Consider the following 14,561-nt stretch of genomic DNA (forward strand, 5'->3'; position numbering starts at 1 on the left):
GGTGGTGCAGGCGGTTGAGGGCTGCACTGTGAAGCTGTCTGCAGCCTCTGCAGTGTGGGTTTGAACCCAGCCAGCCAAGGAGAAACCCACATGACACAGCAGACCTCGCCTGCCTCACCCGCTGCTCCCCTCAGCAGTGTGTCTCAGTCAGTCTGCCTGTTCTGTTCCCCACTCTGTCTCTGGTGAATCCTCTCACCCCCTGCACCTCTGGCCTGTACCCCAGTTCTTGTATAAATAAAAATAAATCTTTTTTTTTTTTTTAAAAAGAAAGTGTCATCCACTGCCATGGTAAGGTGTTTATATGTTTATTCTCTAAGACATTGGGGTGGTATCCAAATCTTAAAGTATTTTACAAAGTAATCCTAAATTCATGTTTTCTTCCAGTCATAATGTTTTTACTCATTTTTTAGGACACAGTATTTAAATTTCACTCTTAAAATCAGGTAAATGATTTACATAATTTGCAAAATCCAGTAAATAATGACGCTCTATCTCTTCATGTAACATGTAGAGATGTCCCACTGAGAAAGAGGTCTTAATGATAATAAAAATATAATCTTAAATGAACTATTATAGTATTACTGAAGAATATCTTAGCGTTATCCCCTTGGAGTATAACAGAAAAAGCTATAGATGTGTCAAAATATTCTATATCCATAAGTATTAGGCAAGTGGAACAGCAAGCAGGGTTTTCAAATTTCAGTTGTGTTTAATTGTAGCACTTATAAATAACTCTAAGTCCATTCGTATTGGTATGATGTGGGTTGAACAGCCGTGCAAATGATTTCAGCTTATTTTAAGCTTGAGGATATAGAAATGACTATCTAGAAAAGCTGTACCCCAACCTACTGGCTAATTCTTCAACAATTTTACCTCCCCCCACCCTTTTATTGGCTCTAAGTGCCCATGATCCCTGCTCTCAGCAGCAAGGCAGCCAAACCAAAGGCTTTATGCACTCACCGTCGAGGCGCAGGTAAAGGAAGTTCCGAAAAGCAAAGTAATCCTCCATGATGGTCATGAGGGACGTCATCTGGCAGAAAAGCAGCACGCGGTGGTTAGTTGCTCTCAATTTTGGCAGAATACGATCAAGTAGCTCAAACTTTCCTGAGGCCCGATACAGTTCAGCCCTGAACCCAGAAACGCAAAACAGGAAGACAGTATTACTGCTGTCTCCTTGAAGGATGCAGGACAGCTTCGCTTCTCATAGAGTCCCTGTACACACTGACATTCAATAAATAACAATGGATGATGGGTATCAACTGCAAAGCCATGAGAGCATCTAATATAAAAGGAAATATATTCATACAAAATCTATAGTGTGCATTATCTATCCTAGGTGAGATGACAGAATCTAGAAAGAAAAGGAGAAATCCTTCTGCTCCTAATACTTTTACTCTGTCACTCTCTTTCAACTCTTCTCCCCTTCCTTGAAAACATATACACAGAACTATATGTTATATTTCTGAAAACCTTACTTATTAATAAAGTAAAATTATAAACTGAGGGCATTTTCAATTCATTCAAATACTTATTAAGCACCTACTGTGTGCCAAGCACAATGCCAGACCTGTGTATATTGAAAAGCAAGATAGAAATGTTCCCTTCAAAATGGGTAATTACAAATTGTGATGAGTACTGTAAAGAAAAATAGTAAGTTGCTAAGAAAGAACTCATAGCAACAAGTGAAATCTTTAGGTTAGAGTAGAGTTTGGCAAACTGTGGCTGTGGCTCACCACCTGTTTTTATAAATAAAATTTTGCTGGAACAGACATTCTCACTCACTTCTGTTTCGCCCATGGTGGCTTTCATGCTACAGTGGCAAAGTTGAGTAGGTGCAACAGAGACTGGCAAAGTAAAAACATTTGCAATATTTACAGAAAAAAAAATTGCTAAACACTTGTATGGTGCAACACTGGCTAGCTTGATGGCACCAGCGGTGACCATAGGACCCAGAGGAAAAGGGGGCACAGAGAGGCAGGGGTGCCTAGTGGCACTGCATCTGGATGGATCGGATCTATTTCATAGTTCTTAGGCTAGTGACACTGTCTGCCTTCCTTTGGGATCCAAGAATAAACTCTGTGTCCTAAAAATGCATTTTCCCTGGTATAAAACAAGAAAAAAAAAAAAAAAAAAAAAAACCACAGACCTTCTGTAAATGCAAAGTTCTTTTTTTGCTGTTGTTGCAAGGTATTATTCTTTTCAATGGCCACTGCTAATGAAAATGCTTTTTTATATAGACTATATGATAACAAATTACTGTAAAGTCATACATTTATCGTAGATGAGGCATTTCCTCTCATGCACGTTAATGTTAAATATCAACTTGAAATTTAATAAGATAAATTTGCTCTCAGCCCAAGTTACACTATTGATTATAAGTAACAATCCTTTGGAGCGTCAACAACATTTTTAGAACACTAGGATACTATTAAGTCTATTAAATGAGATCTATGTCCTTTGAATAGCTACTTGCTCAAGGCATGTAGTAATTTATGCCAGTGAAGTCAAAGAGAGTGCTGATATCATTTTGGTTAACAACTTCTGTGCCCTTTGCTGAGGACAGAGCAGGGCTGAGGGGGCTGGAGTATGTATTTGCATGGTAGGAAACACTGTGGAGAAAAAAAATGTAGATGAAACCAACAAACTATTTTTATGGAAGAAGAAAAATTTTAAGATTTACCCATTGATGACCCCATTTGAATAGCCCAGGTGCTCAGCAAAGGATTCCTTTAAAAGAGAGAGAGAAGAAAATAGTGTTAAAAAACGAAAATATCATTATTAACTTAATGATGACTTTTTTTTTTTTTAAAGACATTTAAAAATTTTTTTTTTTTTTTTTTAGACAAGCACTGGGGTATAGGTCAGAGGCGCCGGAGGGTGAGAGAATTCACTAGAGACAGAGCAGGGAGCAAAACAAGCAGAAAGACCGAGGTACACTGCTGAGGGAAACAGTGGGCGAGACAAGAGAGGTCTGTCTTGCCATGTGGGAATCTCCCTGGCTGACCAGGAATCGAAATGGCGCTGCAAAGGTACATTGATGAGGGGAGCAGCGGGGCGAGACTGGAGAGGTCTGTCTCCCTGGCCAGCTGGGAATCGAACCAGCGCTGCAGAGGCTGTGGACAGCTTCACAGTGCTGTGCTCAACCCGCTGCGCCACTGGGGAGGCCCCTTAATGATGACTCTTTTAGCAAGGTCATTCTATCTATTTCTAAAGCATTGTTGAACAAAATCACAGGAAGGAAATACTTGCTAGAGGACGAATTAGAAGTGTCTGAATTCAGACTTAGGTTCTGCCAGAAGTGAAGCCTATAAGTTTCTGCAAGTCTCTGGATTCTCATTCTGAGACCATAGGGTTAGCTGACTCCTCAAACAATGTCTTGAGTGTCTACTGGCCCAAATGACCTCACAGGTTCTGGTCACCCAAAATGCCCCAAGTATCTACCCACGAGGAGTTCAGAGTCTTAGATTGAGAGGAGCTTAATATGAGAGCTTAATAGAAGCAAACTGAGATTAATCGGTACACATATACATACTGTAGGGCTATTTTCACAGTAAAAGAAATGGTAAATGTACACTACACTACAGTTCTTAGTGCAGTGAAAACCTAACGTTCTTTCCACACTGTGCTATCCCTATTGTAAATGATGCCTCAGGTGTCCAACTTCCATTTTTAAAATATAGAACGTCACCCCAGTACGCCCTCCTCAATGATTCTGAGGGAGAACTATGTGACCATTCTCTATGCAATGTCCCCATTCCCACTTTACGGGAAGGCAGGCATCTGAGGGAAGGAGAGAGAGACACACCCTCACAGCTACCAGCTGTCTCCCTTTCCTGCTTCCCTTCCTCCCCCTGCCACCCAAGCTTTCCTTTGAGGGGACAGATCTTCCCCTTTGGACTCTCCTTTCAGATACACTCCTCCTATCCAGCAGGCCTACTCCCTCAGAATGCTGCTCTGCCTGCCAAATTAATGCTCTGGAAATGACCGAAATCCCCACTCCACTCCTGGAACCAGGGTTTTTCTCTCCAAAGGTGGCCACTCCTTACGAGATTAGTTATTAGAGCTCCATCCTGGTCACCAAACAGGGCTGTTCAAACCAAGGAGATGGTAGACATCAATAGGTAATGACAAGATTAGGTATCGTCATTTTAAAAATCCTGTTTTCACCTGTCTGGTTTGAAGGTCCCCTGGGGACAGTGAGCCCAAATGAGAGATTGGGTTTCTGGTATGGTTTACGATGAAGAAAGCTTGTGTAGCAAATAGAACAAAGACAAAGGCAAAATGCCCATACCACCAAAACTTGAATTCATTTGTGGGTAATGGTGGGCCTCATTCTAGGGATATGCCCCTGTAAGCCTTTTATGTTAAAAAAATTTGCAAATCAATGCCTGTCTTTATATTGACTGCTATGTAACATGTAAATATGCAGGCAGTGGAGGGTGTGTTCCTTAAACCTTACTTCTTCTACAATTCCCCTTGCCCTCCATCCTTCTCAAGTCGACTGTATCCTTCCAAACACGGCCTAGCATGATTCAAAGGTGAATTTTTGCATGATAACCAAAATGAAGTAAGACTGACACTTCATTTTCATAATTTCTAAGTCCTCAAACCCTTCAGTATAGCAGAGTAAATAACCATAAAATTGTTTTCAGGAAAAATAGAATGGTGGATGTCAGGTTAGCCTGACGTGACCTCAGTCACTTTGACCATTAGAATTTTTTGGCTCTCCCCCAACTCCCCATACAGCCGCTAATTCACTGATACTTTACCTCTGTTTAACATGTTATCCAGTGCCGAACATATTATTTCTTAAAAAGGTTTATCCTCCTGCCACTCCTATAATCTATTACCCTCTGAGGCCCAGTCAAATGCACGAGAGCTTGGAGATGCTGAGTGACTTACATCAGGCCGCAGTTAAAATGTAGCCTGGGGTATGGACTCACCTTTGCACTTTGGACACCCTTCCACTGTGTGTCTAAACGGCTGTGGCTGGTTGGTGGGATTGTCTTTTAGTGCTGCTGCTGCTGCTGCTGCTGCTGTTATTTTTGCTTAGATCTGGGGCTTCCTAGTTGATAGATAACTCTGCCCTATGGACTTGAAGTTAGTAGTGGTGTGAGGAGTCTTCCTAATCTGCCACCTCATTTGGACAGGACTCCAGGATAGGAAATGGGATGCAATAAACACTTCCCTAATAAGCCCAATTACCAAAAACGAGGAGGAAAGGAATTGTCCAAGTCAGGAATATTTTGACTCAACTTTTCTGCTGTGGTTATTAAGTTTTAATTTCTCACAAGCTGGTGCAGAGAAATAACCTGGCGCAGCCCTGGAGCCATGCAGTGTCTTGCCCCTCACCTCCTGCTCATTTGCCGTGGAAAGCAGGAAATACGCCGGCAGGTAATTGCCGCTAGGACCCTATGCACCAGCAGCACCATTGAAAAATGGAGATTACAATTGTGGCTTTTTCCTTTCTGCTCAAGTCAATTGCTCCTACTGGGGTGAGACTCCGTCAATTTAGGAAACTTATTCAATGTAGTGAATAGGGCAGAAAATGTCCTCTCGCCTAAAAATAGCTTTCTGGAGACTAGAGTGTCAAGATAAAAGCCAGGATTTACATTATCGTGATAGAAACCAGAGAGGAAAAATACAAATCTATGTGATGGATGAAAGTCAGTGTCTTTTACAAAGAAAATATTTCAAAACATCTTTCTCTTCAATAGGTAGAAATACATTATTTTAATATTTTTCACAGCATTTTCTGAGGGAGCGGAATGTATTTATCATTTCCTTCAATTTCCAAGCTTCTACCATAACAAGGCAATTCACAGTACTTACCCAAACCCACATAATGAGCCATAGCTTACCACATTTTCTCACTACTTTAAACTCTTGGTTATAAAATTCCAGATGCTCAAGTGCTTGGTGCCAATAAGAATCCATAACTAGAAAATTCATGTTTATTAATTCTGTTCATTGAGCTTTGACTCAATGAACCATGTTGCTTCATCTTCCATACACGTATTACACCCCACCTCCTCTTTTTTTAAAAATAGTTTTAGCAGGAATTAGTGCAATCAGGATCAAAACAGAGAATAAAGACTTACCTCGATATGCTGAAACATGTATGGGTGATTGCAGATTTTTCTCAACTGCATGATAGTGTTCATAAGTGTCTTTGCACCTCCTTTTCCCTAAGAACAAGGGAAGAGAGTCAAAGTAGAACACGTGATTAATTTATCAGGTATTTCCAATTTTTATTTTATTTTTATTTAGCATTTCTTTTCTTTTTTTCTTTTTTTTAATTTTTATATTCCCCATACAATTGCACCCCCCTTATTTTGACCCCAATCTCTCCTTTCCCCGCCCTCCCCCATAGTGTGTCTCTGGTTCAAAATTGTTTGTTAGGTATTTCCAATTTTTAAAGGCAAAGGGCTGTAGGTCTTCTCAGTAACCTACAAACCTTGTGGTTAAAGCTAACATATCACATATCATATCATAGTAGTTTCCAAGTTAGATATAACACTTTCTTGTGACTAATTTATCCTACAGGCGGAATTTGGGAAAGTTCATGGTTTTCTTTTTCTGGGAAGAAAGAAGCATGAAACAGAAGCCCATGGAGTGGAACTCAATTTTAAAGGCTTCTAAAATGTGATTCCTCATTTAGGTGGAATATATTTTCTGCAGAATTGACATGAACAGAACTATTTTGGAGATATAAACATACTCCTCCTTTCTTCCTGCCCCGATGTAGTTTCAAGTTAAGAGACTTGCTTTGGCAGCTCCAATAGTTACAGAAAAGGGCCAATTATTTGCCTGAACAAATCAGCATGGGCAAGGGTGTTTCTTGGGAAGTCTTCAAAGTCACAACTATGAGAAGACAGCATGGCGCCATTAGATGCCTCATCTTCCACAATGTACCTTCTTGTCTTTCTCAGAACCATCTGTGAGGAGGATCCCTTTGGCTTGCATGTGGCGATACAGGATCTTCTGCAGAGCTGACATGTCACACTTGATCACATATTCAACCTGGGGGAAAAACAAAGGAGAGTAAATAGGTAAGAGCAGGAGAGAAAAGATACCTGTTCTAGGAAGACTGTTGAGACAGAGATGCTAGGGGCTCTTCTGGGATCATGAGGGCACCTCTCCTTCCTCTTCTTGGATGCAGGGATGGGGAGGGGTATGAAGAGGCACTGCTACTAGGTACCATTAAGCTGAAGGGATCTCCAAAAAGTTATATGGAATTGAAGCTAAGGTCATGTTACATTTGTCAGAGAATGGCTGCAAACTGCTCAAATCAAAAGATGTTCAATAGAGAGAATTTTTTTTTTTTTAGTCTTTCCTCTGCTTTTCAATTCTACCCCCTTTCATATGATCACAAGACTTTTAGAAAAATCAGTGGCTGACCAATATCCTCTGATTTCCTTTGGTCATAGGTGGCTGCCCTCAAGATCAGTCCTAAAATGAGAATTATAACAGCCCTAAAATGACTACAATTAACCTCTGCTTGTCAGAGAAGAGTGGATACTACCTAGTGAGGACAGCAGAAGGAGGAGAGAAATTAATCCACAAGTGAATACAACTTTACACTCAGCTAAAGAAAGTAAGGCCTCATGTGAGCCTCTAATTGGAATATTGCAAAAATCCAACTTAAAACAGGTAATGGGAATTCACAGGGCTGTGGATGAGCACACACCTGCAATACTTCTAGATACTCCTAATGCATGATTTCTGCCTTGATTATTTTATATTATTGTTTTTCTTTATTAAAAAAAATCCCCAGAATACAAATGTGCAATTTTCATAATAAACGCCAGATTAATGCCCAGAAATCTGCAGAATGTGATTAAAAGCAAATCAGCAAGCTGCCTAATGTTTAATAAACTGATTAAAAATGATCAGGTTATTTTCAGCTCTGAGGGCCAAGGGGAGGAGGTCACAGATGAAGAGAAGTTGAATATGTATTCAATTGTTGCTTTAGAAGGAAACTATCAGGTCAGACAGAACCACAATTAATAGTCTTTTGCCATTCATTTTGATACATTGAATTAGATTAGAGAAAGTCTGGCTATTTTGCTGAAAAGTTAAGAAAAGCGAGTGACCTACCATAAATTTGTTTGTACTTTTAATGACCTTCTTGGCCAGAGAGGATAAAAGTAAATCTCCAAGTATAATCATGAAGGATGGGCTTTGGATTTAGATATCTGATCATGTCCTATTTTTAAAGTACTTCAAATTTTTTCAACTGTCAATGAAATTTGATCGTGGTGAAGGAAAATGTTAAACAATTTCAGACCTTAACAAGTACAATAATAAAGCAACATCAGTGGCTAATATTATCACAGTCTTTGTATGGCCCGGTCCCTGAGCAGTGTTTTATGTATTTCCTCTCGTGCAACTACGCCAGAGCTCTAGGAGAGAGAGCTTAGTATCCATATTTGATAGATAAGAAACCCAAGTATCAGAAAGGTTAAGTGACTGGCTGGAAACGACATGGTTCTTTCTTTCCTGTCCATACCCTTCATTCCCCCCAAAATTGATTGAATGGCTGACACCACTACCAGAAACCTGAGTTCATAATCACGCCAAATGACGTGCCCTCAGAAACTAGGCTTCTTCACCATTACTTTATTTTTTTAAATTTTTTTTTGATTGATTGATTGATTTACATAAGCACTGGGTACAGTCAGAAGTGCGGGAGGGTAAGAGAATTCATCCGAGCCAGAGTGGGGAACAGAACAGGCAGACTGACAAGTACACTGCTGAGGGGAGCAGTGGGAGTGGCAGGAGAGGTCTGCGTGCCATGTGGGACCCTTGCCGGTGGCGGCCGGGGATCGAATCGGTGCTGCAGAGGCTGCGGACAGCTTCACAGCCCAGCGCTCAACCACCTGCACCACTGAGGAGGTCCTTCACCATTACTTTATAATGATGAGTTCCACTGGGAGAGTGAGAGGGAGGGCAATGTCATGAAGACATTGGGTTTTATTTTATTTATTTTTTAATCAATTTAATGGAGGTAATAATAGGGTACCCCAGCAGGTATTGCCACTCTAGTGCACCCACCACCAAATGACCCACAGTCCCCACCATTATAGTCCATAGTACTTCCTTCTTTCTTTGCTGACCCTCCCCATTCTGCTGCTCATCTTGAGGTTACTTAACAGTAGTTAGGATTGGAAACACAGTCTACTCTTTCAAGCTAAGGGTAACCAAAGAGACCTTTGGGCTTCCCAGTTCCATCTTCAAGTTTGCTTTCACCTGGCTCCATCCTGACTACATCTTCCTGCATGTGGAAAGAAAGAGCTGATGCTTGTTTTTAAGGGCATTAAGGCACAGCAAAAAGAAAATTAGGGACAGAACCCTCTATCCCCTTCCCATTAGCTAGCTACTGCTAAGTACTGGAGGTGAAAGTGTTTGGGAAGCAGGAGGCATGCTGAATGATACCCTGCAAACAGGGATGCCAAACATCCCCCTCGGGCAGGGCAAGTCCCCCAGGCCTCCTTCCTCACACCATGAAAGGGCCTCAAAAGCTGGTTTGATGCACATGATCAAAATCACCATCCTCAGCTTCCCAACTATACTTTTGTTTGTTCCTTGTATCTTCCTAAACAACTCCAAGCTTTGGGATTGATACTTTTCACCAGGTCTTGGGGGTAGGAGGGGCCTTACTTTCTTTCAGGTGCCTCCTTTCTAAATCATACTCTACCTTGAAGGCTCTTTCAAGAATCAATTTTCCCTTTAATTTACCTCAAAGAAGTGATTACTAAGCTCTTCGGATGGCATTCCCTTAACAGGAAGACCTGTTAATGCACATCCTCCCAGTATATGCCCCTATACCAATTTATGAATTATACGCCTGTGCTGATATTAATGTTTCAAGATGTAAGTTACTTTCAGGGTATGGCTCAATATATGCATCCATACTTCAAGGGGTCAATCTGACATCTAATTTTTTTAGATGAAAAATTCCAGCCTGATTACTCTATGATGTGGCTAATAAAGATCCCAATAGGAATAGGACCAGAGCCAGGGCAGCCTTTTTCCATTATTCACCTATGCTTACGTTATTTGTCTTATTTTCAACCAGTGGTCCTGTGTAGAATCATTTTAAGCCATTTGGCCACTGTGGGGGAGGAGGGTATTAGTTTAGTTAAAATCAGATCACCCTAAATCCTTTTAGGAAAGCCCACAATGCCACAAAATAGGTAGAAAATGAATGACCCAGGCTGTGAGGGTGAATGGACTGTATGATATCCCAGGAGGCAGTGTTCCCCACTTGTATTTCCTCTGGGATTACCTTCATGGCCTAGTCCAGGCACATGTGTGATGACTTTCTGAAGTCTATACCACATAGGTACCAATGCCTATCTGTACATCAAATATCAGAATTTTTTATTTTTTTGAAAGAAAAATTAATATAAATGGAAGTCCCAAAATTGTCTTTGTGCACCCAATGCACAAAAATATACATTCTTTACCCCCCCCCACACACACACACACATACTTGTGTGTGCACTGAGATCCTGCCCTAAAGCATTTAAGTACCTGGACCCTTCAACTGATGGGTTAGATGAACAATTGCCATGCCATTGTTCTTTGTGAGTACACCTCATCCCCACAACCAAGCCTGAGGACCTCACCCCATGCTCCTATTTCCAGCCTGGCTCCTGCACTTCCACCCTGCCCTGGGAGCAGTCTAGCGCACAGAGCAGGCTCACAGACCTATATATTGGACAGACTGAGCAATTCTACAGTAGACATCAAACTGACAGCAGTAAGGCCAAGGAAATTTCCAAAATAATGGTGCCATCTGAAACTCTGTTGGGGCTGAGTTCACCCCCAAAACATGATGGCACCTAACTAAAGCATGAAAGTGAAAGTCCTCAAAAATATGCTGGTGTTCTAGAAAATGAAATCTGTGACTCTTTAGCAGAGTCTCCCAGCAAGTTACACTTGTGAGAGTCACTAGCATTATTTTTGTTCTAGTTATATGCAAAACTGAAGTACCAACCTCTTATACATGATAATTATCTCCTAAAATTCTTATGTGAGTAAATGACCAAATTGATCCCGGAAAGGAGGGAAGTCAGGTGATTATATTAGCCCAGAGTCCCCTCCCATATAACCCTGAACAGTAGAAGTATTTGAGCTTTATTTACAGTTTCTGCCTATATACTATCTTTCAGTTATAATTTTCCTTCCAGAAGGATGTATTATTGGAGCCATGAATGTAGGCTGCTATGTGTGATGTAGCAGCACTTTGTGAATTAAGATTTCCAAGCAGTAAGATTAGATTTATGAAAGTTCCAGGTTCTGGAATTTATGGCATGAGACTAGAATAATGTGCTGTTTAATAAACTTAAGCATCCCATTAATACAATGAACATAAAAGTTGCCCATCTAAACATGGCTTTTTTCATTGTTTTACAGAGAATATATGAAAAACAGGATTGATTTTAGGAAGTTCAACCTCTGGTTGAAATATTATTTTAGCATATTTATGTGTGTGTGTATATCTGTATGTATAGATATTAAGTATATATACATATATAGATAACTGCAAATAGAGTAGTGCTTGATTATATGAGTTTAAAAGGGGGAGAGTCAGCATAGATAAGCTCAAATGGAAGTTAAATTAGAAAATCAATTTTTCTTGAGCTTAAGTTGGTTCTATGCATTGCTATTCTTTCCACAGGAGTGAATTTTATGCCAGCAGCTTGGGGGTGGTGTTGGGAGGAGCAGTTCATTCCCTTGCTCATTAGATGTTTATTAGATTCATTAAATTATCAAATACTCATTCATTAAAACTAATTTTTATTAAATGCTCATTCATTAAAGCTAATTTTCCTATGAGGTAGAGCTGCATTTACCAAACTATAGCCCTGATTTATGTGCTCTAGCTTCACCCAAGGAAGTAACATTCCTGAGGTCACTGCAGCTATAATGAACAAAATTAGTGGGGCTAGGGCTGATATTTTGCATTTTTGAGAGGTTTTCTATCTCAAAACTCAACAATAAGCAAAGAAAGAGCCCAATTAAAAAGAACAGATAAAAGATCTAAGCACCAATTGGAAGAGGATGTAAGGATGTCCACTAAGATTATGAAAAGATGCCTGACATCATAAGACATGAGAGAAATGCAAGTTAAAATCACAAGATACCTTGCCATATACTGAGATGTCTAAAAATATTAAAAGACCAACAATACCACGAACTGGTGAGACTGTGGAGGCCTCACAATGCTCATACATTGCTAGTGGACAACAAAATGATTTAGATAGTTAAGAAAGCAATTCATATATCATTCATATGAAGTTTCACATACATTTACCATATGACCAAGCAATCCCATTCCTAGGTATTTATTTCGTTCACACAAAAATCTATATACAGGGCCTCCCCAGTGGCACAGCGGTTGAGCGCTCAGTTGCGAAGCTGCCCGCGGCCTCTGCAGTGCTGGTTCGATCCCCGGCTGCTCCCCGGCCACCAGAGGAGGGTCCCACATGGCGCGCAGACCTCTCCTGCCGCCCGCTGCTCCCCTCAGCAGTGTACTTCGGTCCTTCTGCCTGCTCTGCTCCCCGCTCTGGCTCTGGTGAATTCTCTCACCCTCCCACACTTCTGACTGTACCCAGTGCTTGCATAAATAAATAAATAAATAAATAAATAAATAAATAAATAAATAAAAATCTTTAAAAAAAATCTATATACAAACATTTATAGCAAATTTATCTACAGTCACTAAAAATTAGAAACAACCCTAATGTCCCTCAACTAAATGAATAAATCTGGGGCATCCATATATAGAATACTATTCAACAGTAAAAATGAACCAACTGTTCATGCATGAAACAACTTGGATGAATCTCAGAATCATTATGTTGCATGAAAGAAAGTAAATGCAAAAGGTCAGATCAGATGTGTTGTCTGTTCCAATCATATAACATTCGGAAAAGGAAAGTGATATAGGGGTGGAAACAAATTCATGGTTGTGTGAAGCTAAGGGGAGAGAGAGTTTGAGTATTAAGTGGGAAGAGCAGGGAATTGCGAGGAGGAGGGCACAGATAGCATTATTCTGTATTGGATTGTAGATGTGTTTAACATAATTATGCATTTGAAAAACTCACAGAACTATACAATGGAAAGAGTAAATTCTATCATAAGTAAATTAAAAAATAAAATTGAAAAATACTTTCCAGACTAATTCTTTTTCATGAAAACATTTGAGAAGTACTGAATTATTTGGCACCTTGCTACCATCAGCCATAATTCCTCTCTGGATGCCTTACAATAAATAGGCTGATAAAAAAACAGCTGTTTGTGGCTATAATCAGACGATGGCAGAAGAAACCTTGCCTTCCCCCAGGAAGGATACTTAAATGGCCAATTTTTCCCAGGTAAAAAATCCTAACAAGGAAGAAAAAGTAGAGAATGAAAGTAGAGAACAGCCAAACTACATGCTCAATAACCATATATATGCATGCACAGTGAGGAGTTCCCCCACCAATCTTGAAAGGTTTAGAGGACAGGGATATGGCCAGGCACAGAAAATGCAAGACCCAGAGAATGTGGAAAATGAGTAGGAGAGTGGAACTCCCCATTACTAATAGAAACAGTAATATGAGTAGAAAATTAGGAATCTGGTAGTAGCAGCTGACACTACGCCTGGCATAGTCTTATTAGTACTACATTCATTTCATTCTCTCAATGAGTCTATGAAGCAGATGCTATTTATTCTCCAGTTCACTGGTGAGAACATTGAGACCCCTGGGGTGAAATGACTCACCCAAGTTCACACTCCCAAGAGATGGAAAATGCAGTGGGAACCCATGTCTACCAGCATGGACAGAGACCATGACTTCCACCCATTATCAAATTACCTCTGGGAAAGGCCACTTACCCACATATAATATCCCATATGGATATTTTACATACTTCAAATATAATATCCTGGGTATTAAAAAGCACAAATCTGGGCCTCCCCTGGTGGCGCAGCGGTTGGGCGCTGGCTGTGAAGCTGCCCGCAGCCTCTGCAGCGACAGTTCGATCCCTGGCCACCAGCGAGGGTCCCGCATGGCGCGCAGACATCTCCTGCCATGCCCGCTGCTCCCCTCAACAGTGTGTTTCGTCAGTCTGCCTGTTCTGTTCCCTGCTCTGACTCTGGTAAATTCTCTCACCCTCTTGCGCTTCTGACTGTACCCAGTGATTGTATAAATAAATAAATCTTTAAAAAAAAAAAAAACCACAAATCTGCCTTATTCAGGAGATATGCTCTTGAAAATCTAAGGGCAAATACATTTTTTAAAAGCTTACCAAGGTGCAGCAGACCTCTCCTGTCTCGCCCACTGCTCCCCTCAGCGGTGTATTTCAGTCCTTCTGCCTGTTCTGCTCCCTGCTCTGTCTCTGGTGAATTCTCTCACCCTCCCGCTCCTGGCTTGTACCCCAGTGCTTGTATAAATAAATAAATCTTAAAAAAAATTAAAAAAATAAAATGCTTACCAAGCATAGGAATCTCTCTTGTAGAAAGAACCATAAAATATTTTAGAAAAACAAAGAATTGCTATGTGATG

General features: G+C 40.5%; 1 protein-coding gene across 6 annotated transcripts in view; it reads right to left on the reverse strand.

Annotated features, from left to right (window-relative positions):
* SMARCA2 (SWI/SNF related, matrix associated, actin dependent regulator of chromatin, subfamily a, member 2) overlaps nt 1-14,561 on the reverse strand; it is a 209,659-nt gene that overhangs the window by 85,410 nt on the left and 109,688 nt on the right. For all 6 annotated transcript variants that reach the window (XM_054689093.1, XM_054689094.1, XM_037491951.2 and 3 more), the window contains 4 exons: nt 6,916-7,023; nt 6,102-6,188; nt 2,681-2,727; nt 961-1,127 (listed from right to left, as the gene is read on the reverse strand). In XM_054689093.1, the coding sequence (XP_054545068.1) occupies nt 961-1,127; nt 2,681-2,727; nt 6,102-6,188; nt 6,916-7,023 (409 nt within the window). The remainder of the gene's footprint in view (nt 1-960; nt 1,128-2,680; nt 2,728-6,101; nt 6,189-6,915; nt 7,024-14,561) is intronic.

This window comes from Talpa occidentalis, unplaced genomic scaffold, assembly GCF_014898055.3.
Source record: "Talpa occidentalis isolate TD23 unplaced genomic scaffold, MPIMG_talOcc4v2.1 talOcc4.7, whole genome shotgun sequence".
Lineage (NCBI taxonomy): Eukaryota > Metazoa > Chordata > Mammalia > Eulipotyphla > Talpidae > Talpa > Talpa occidentalis.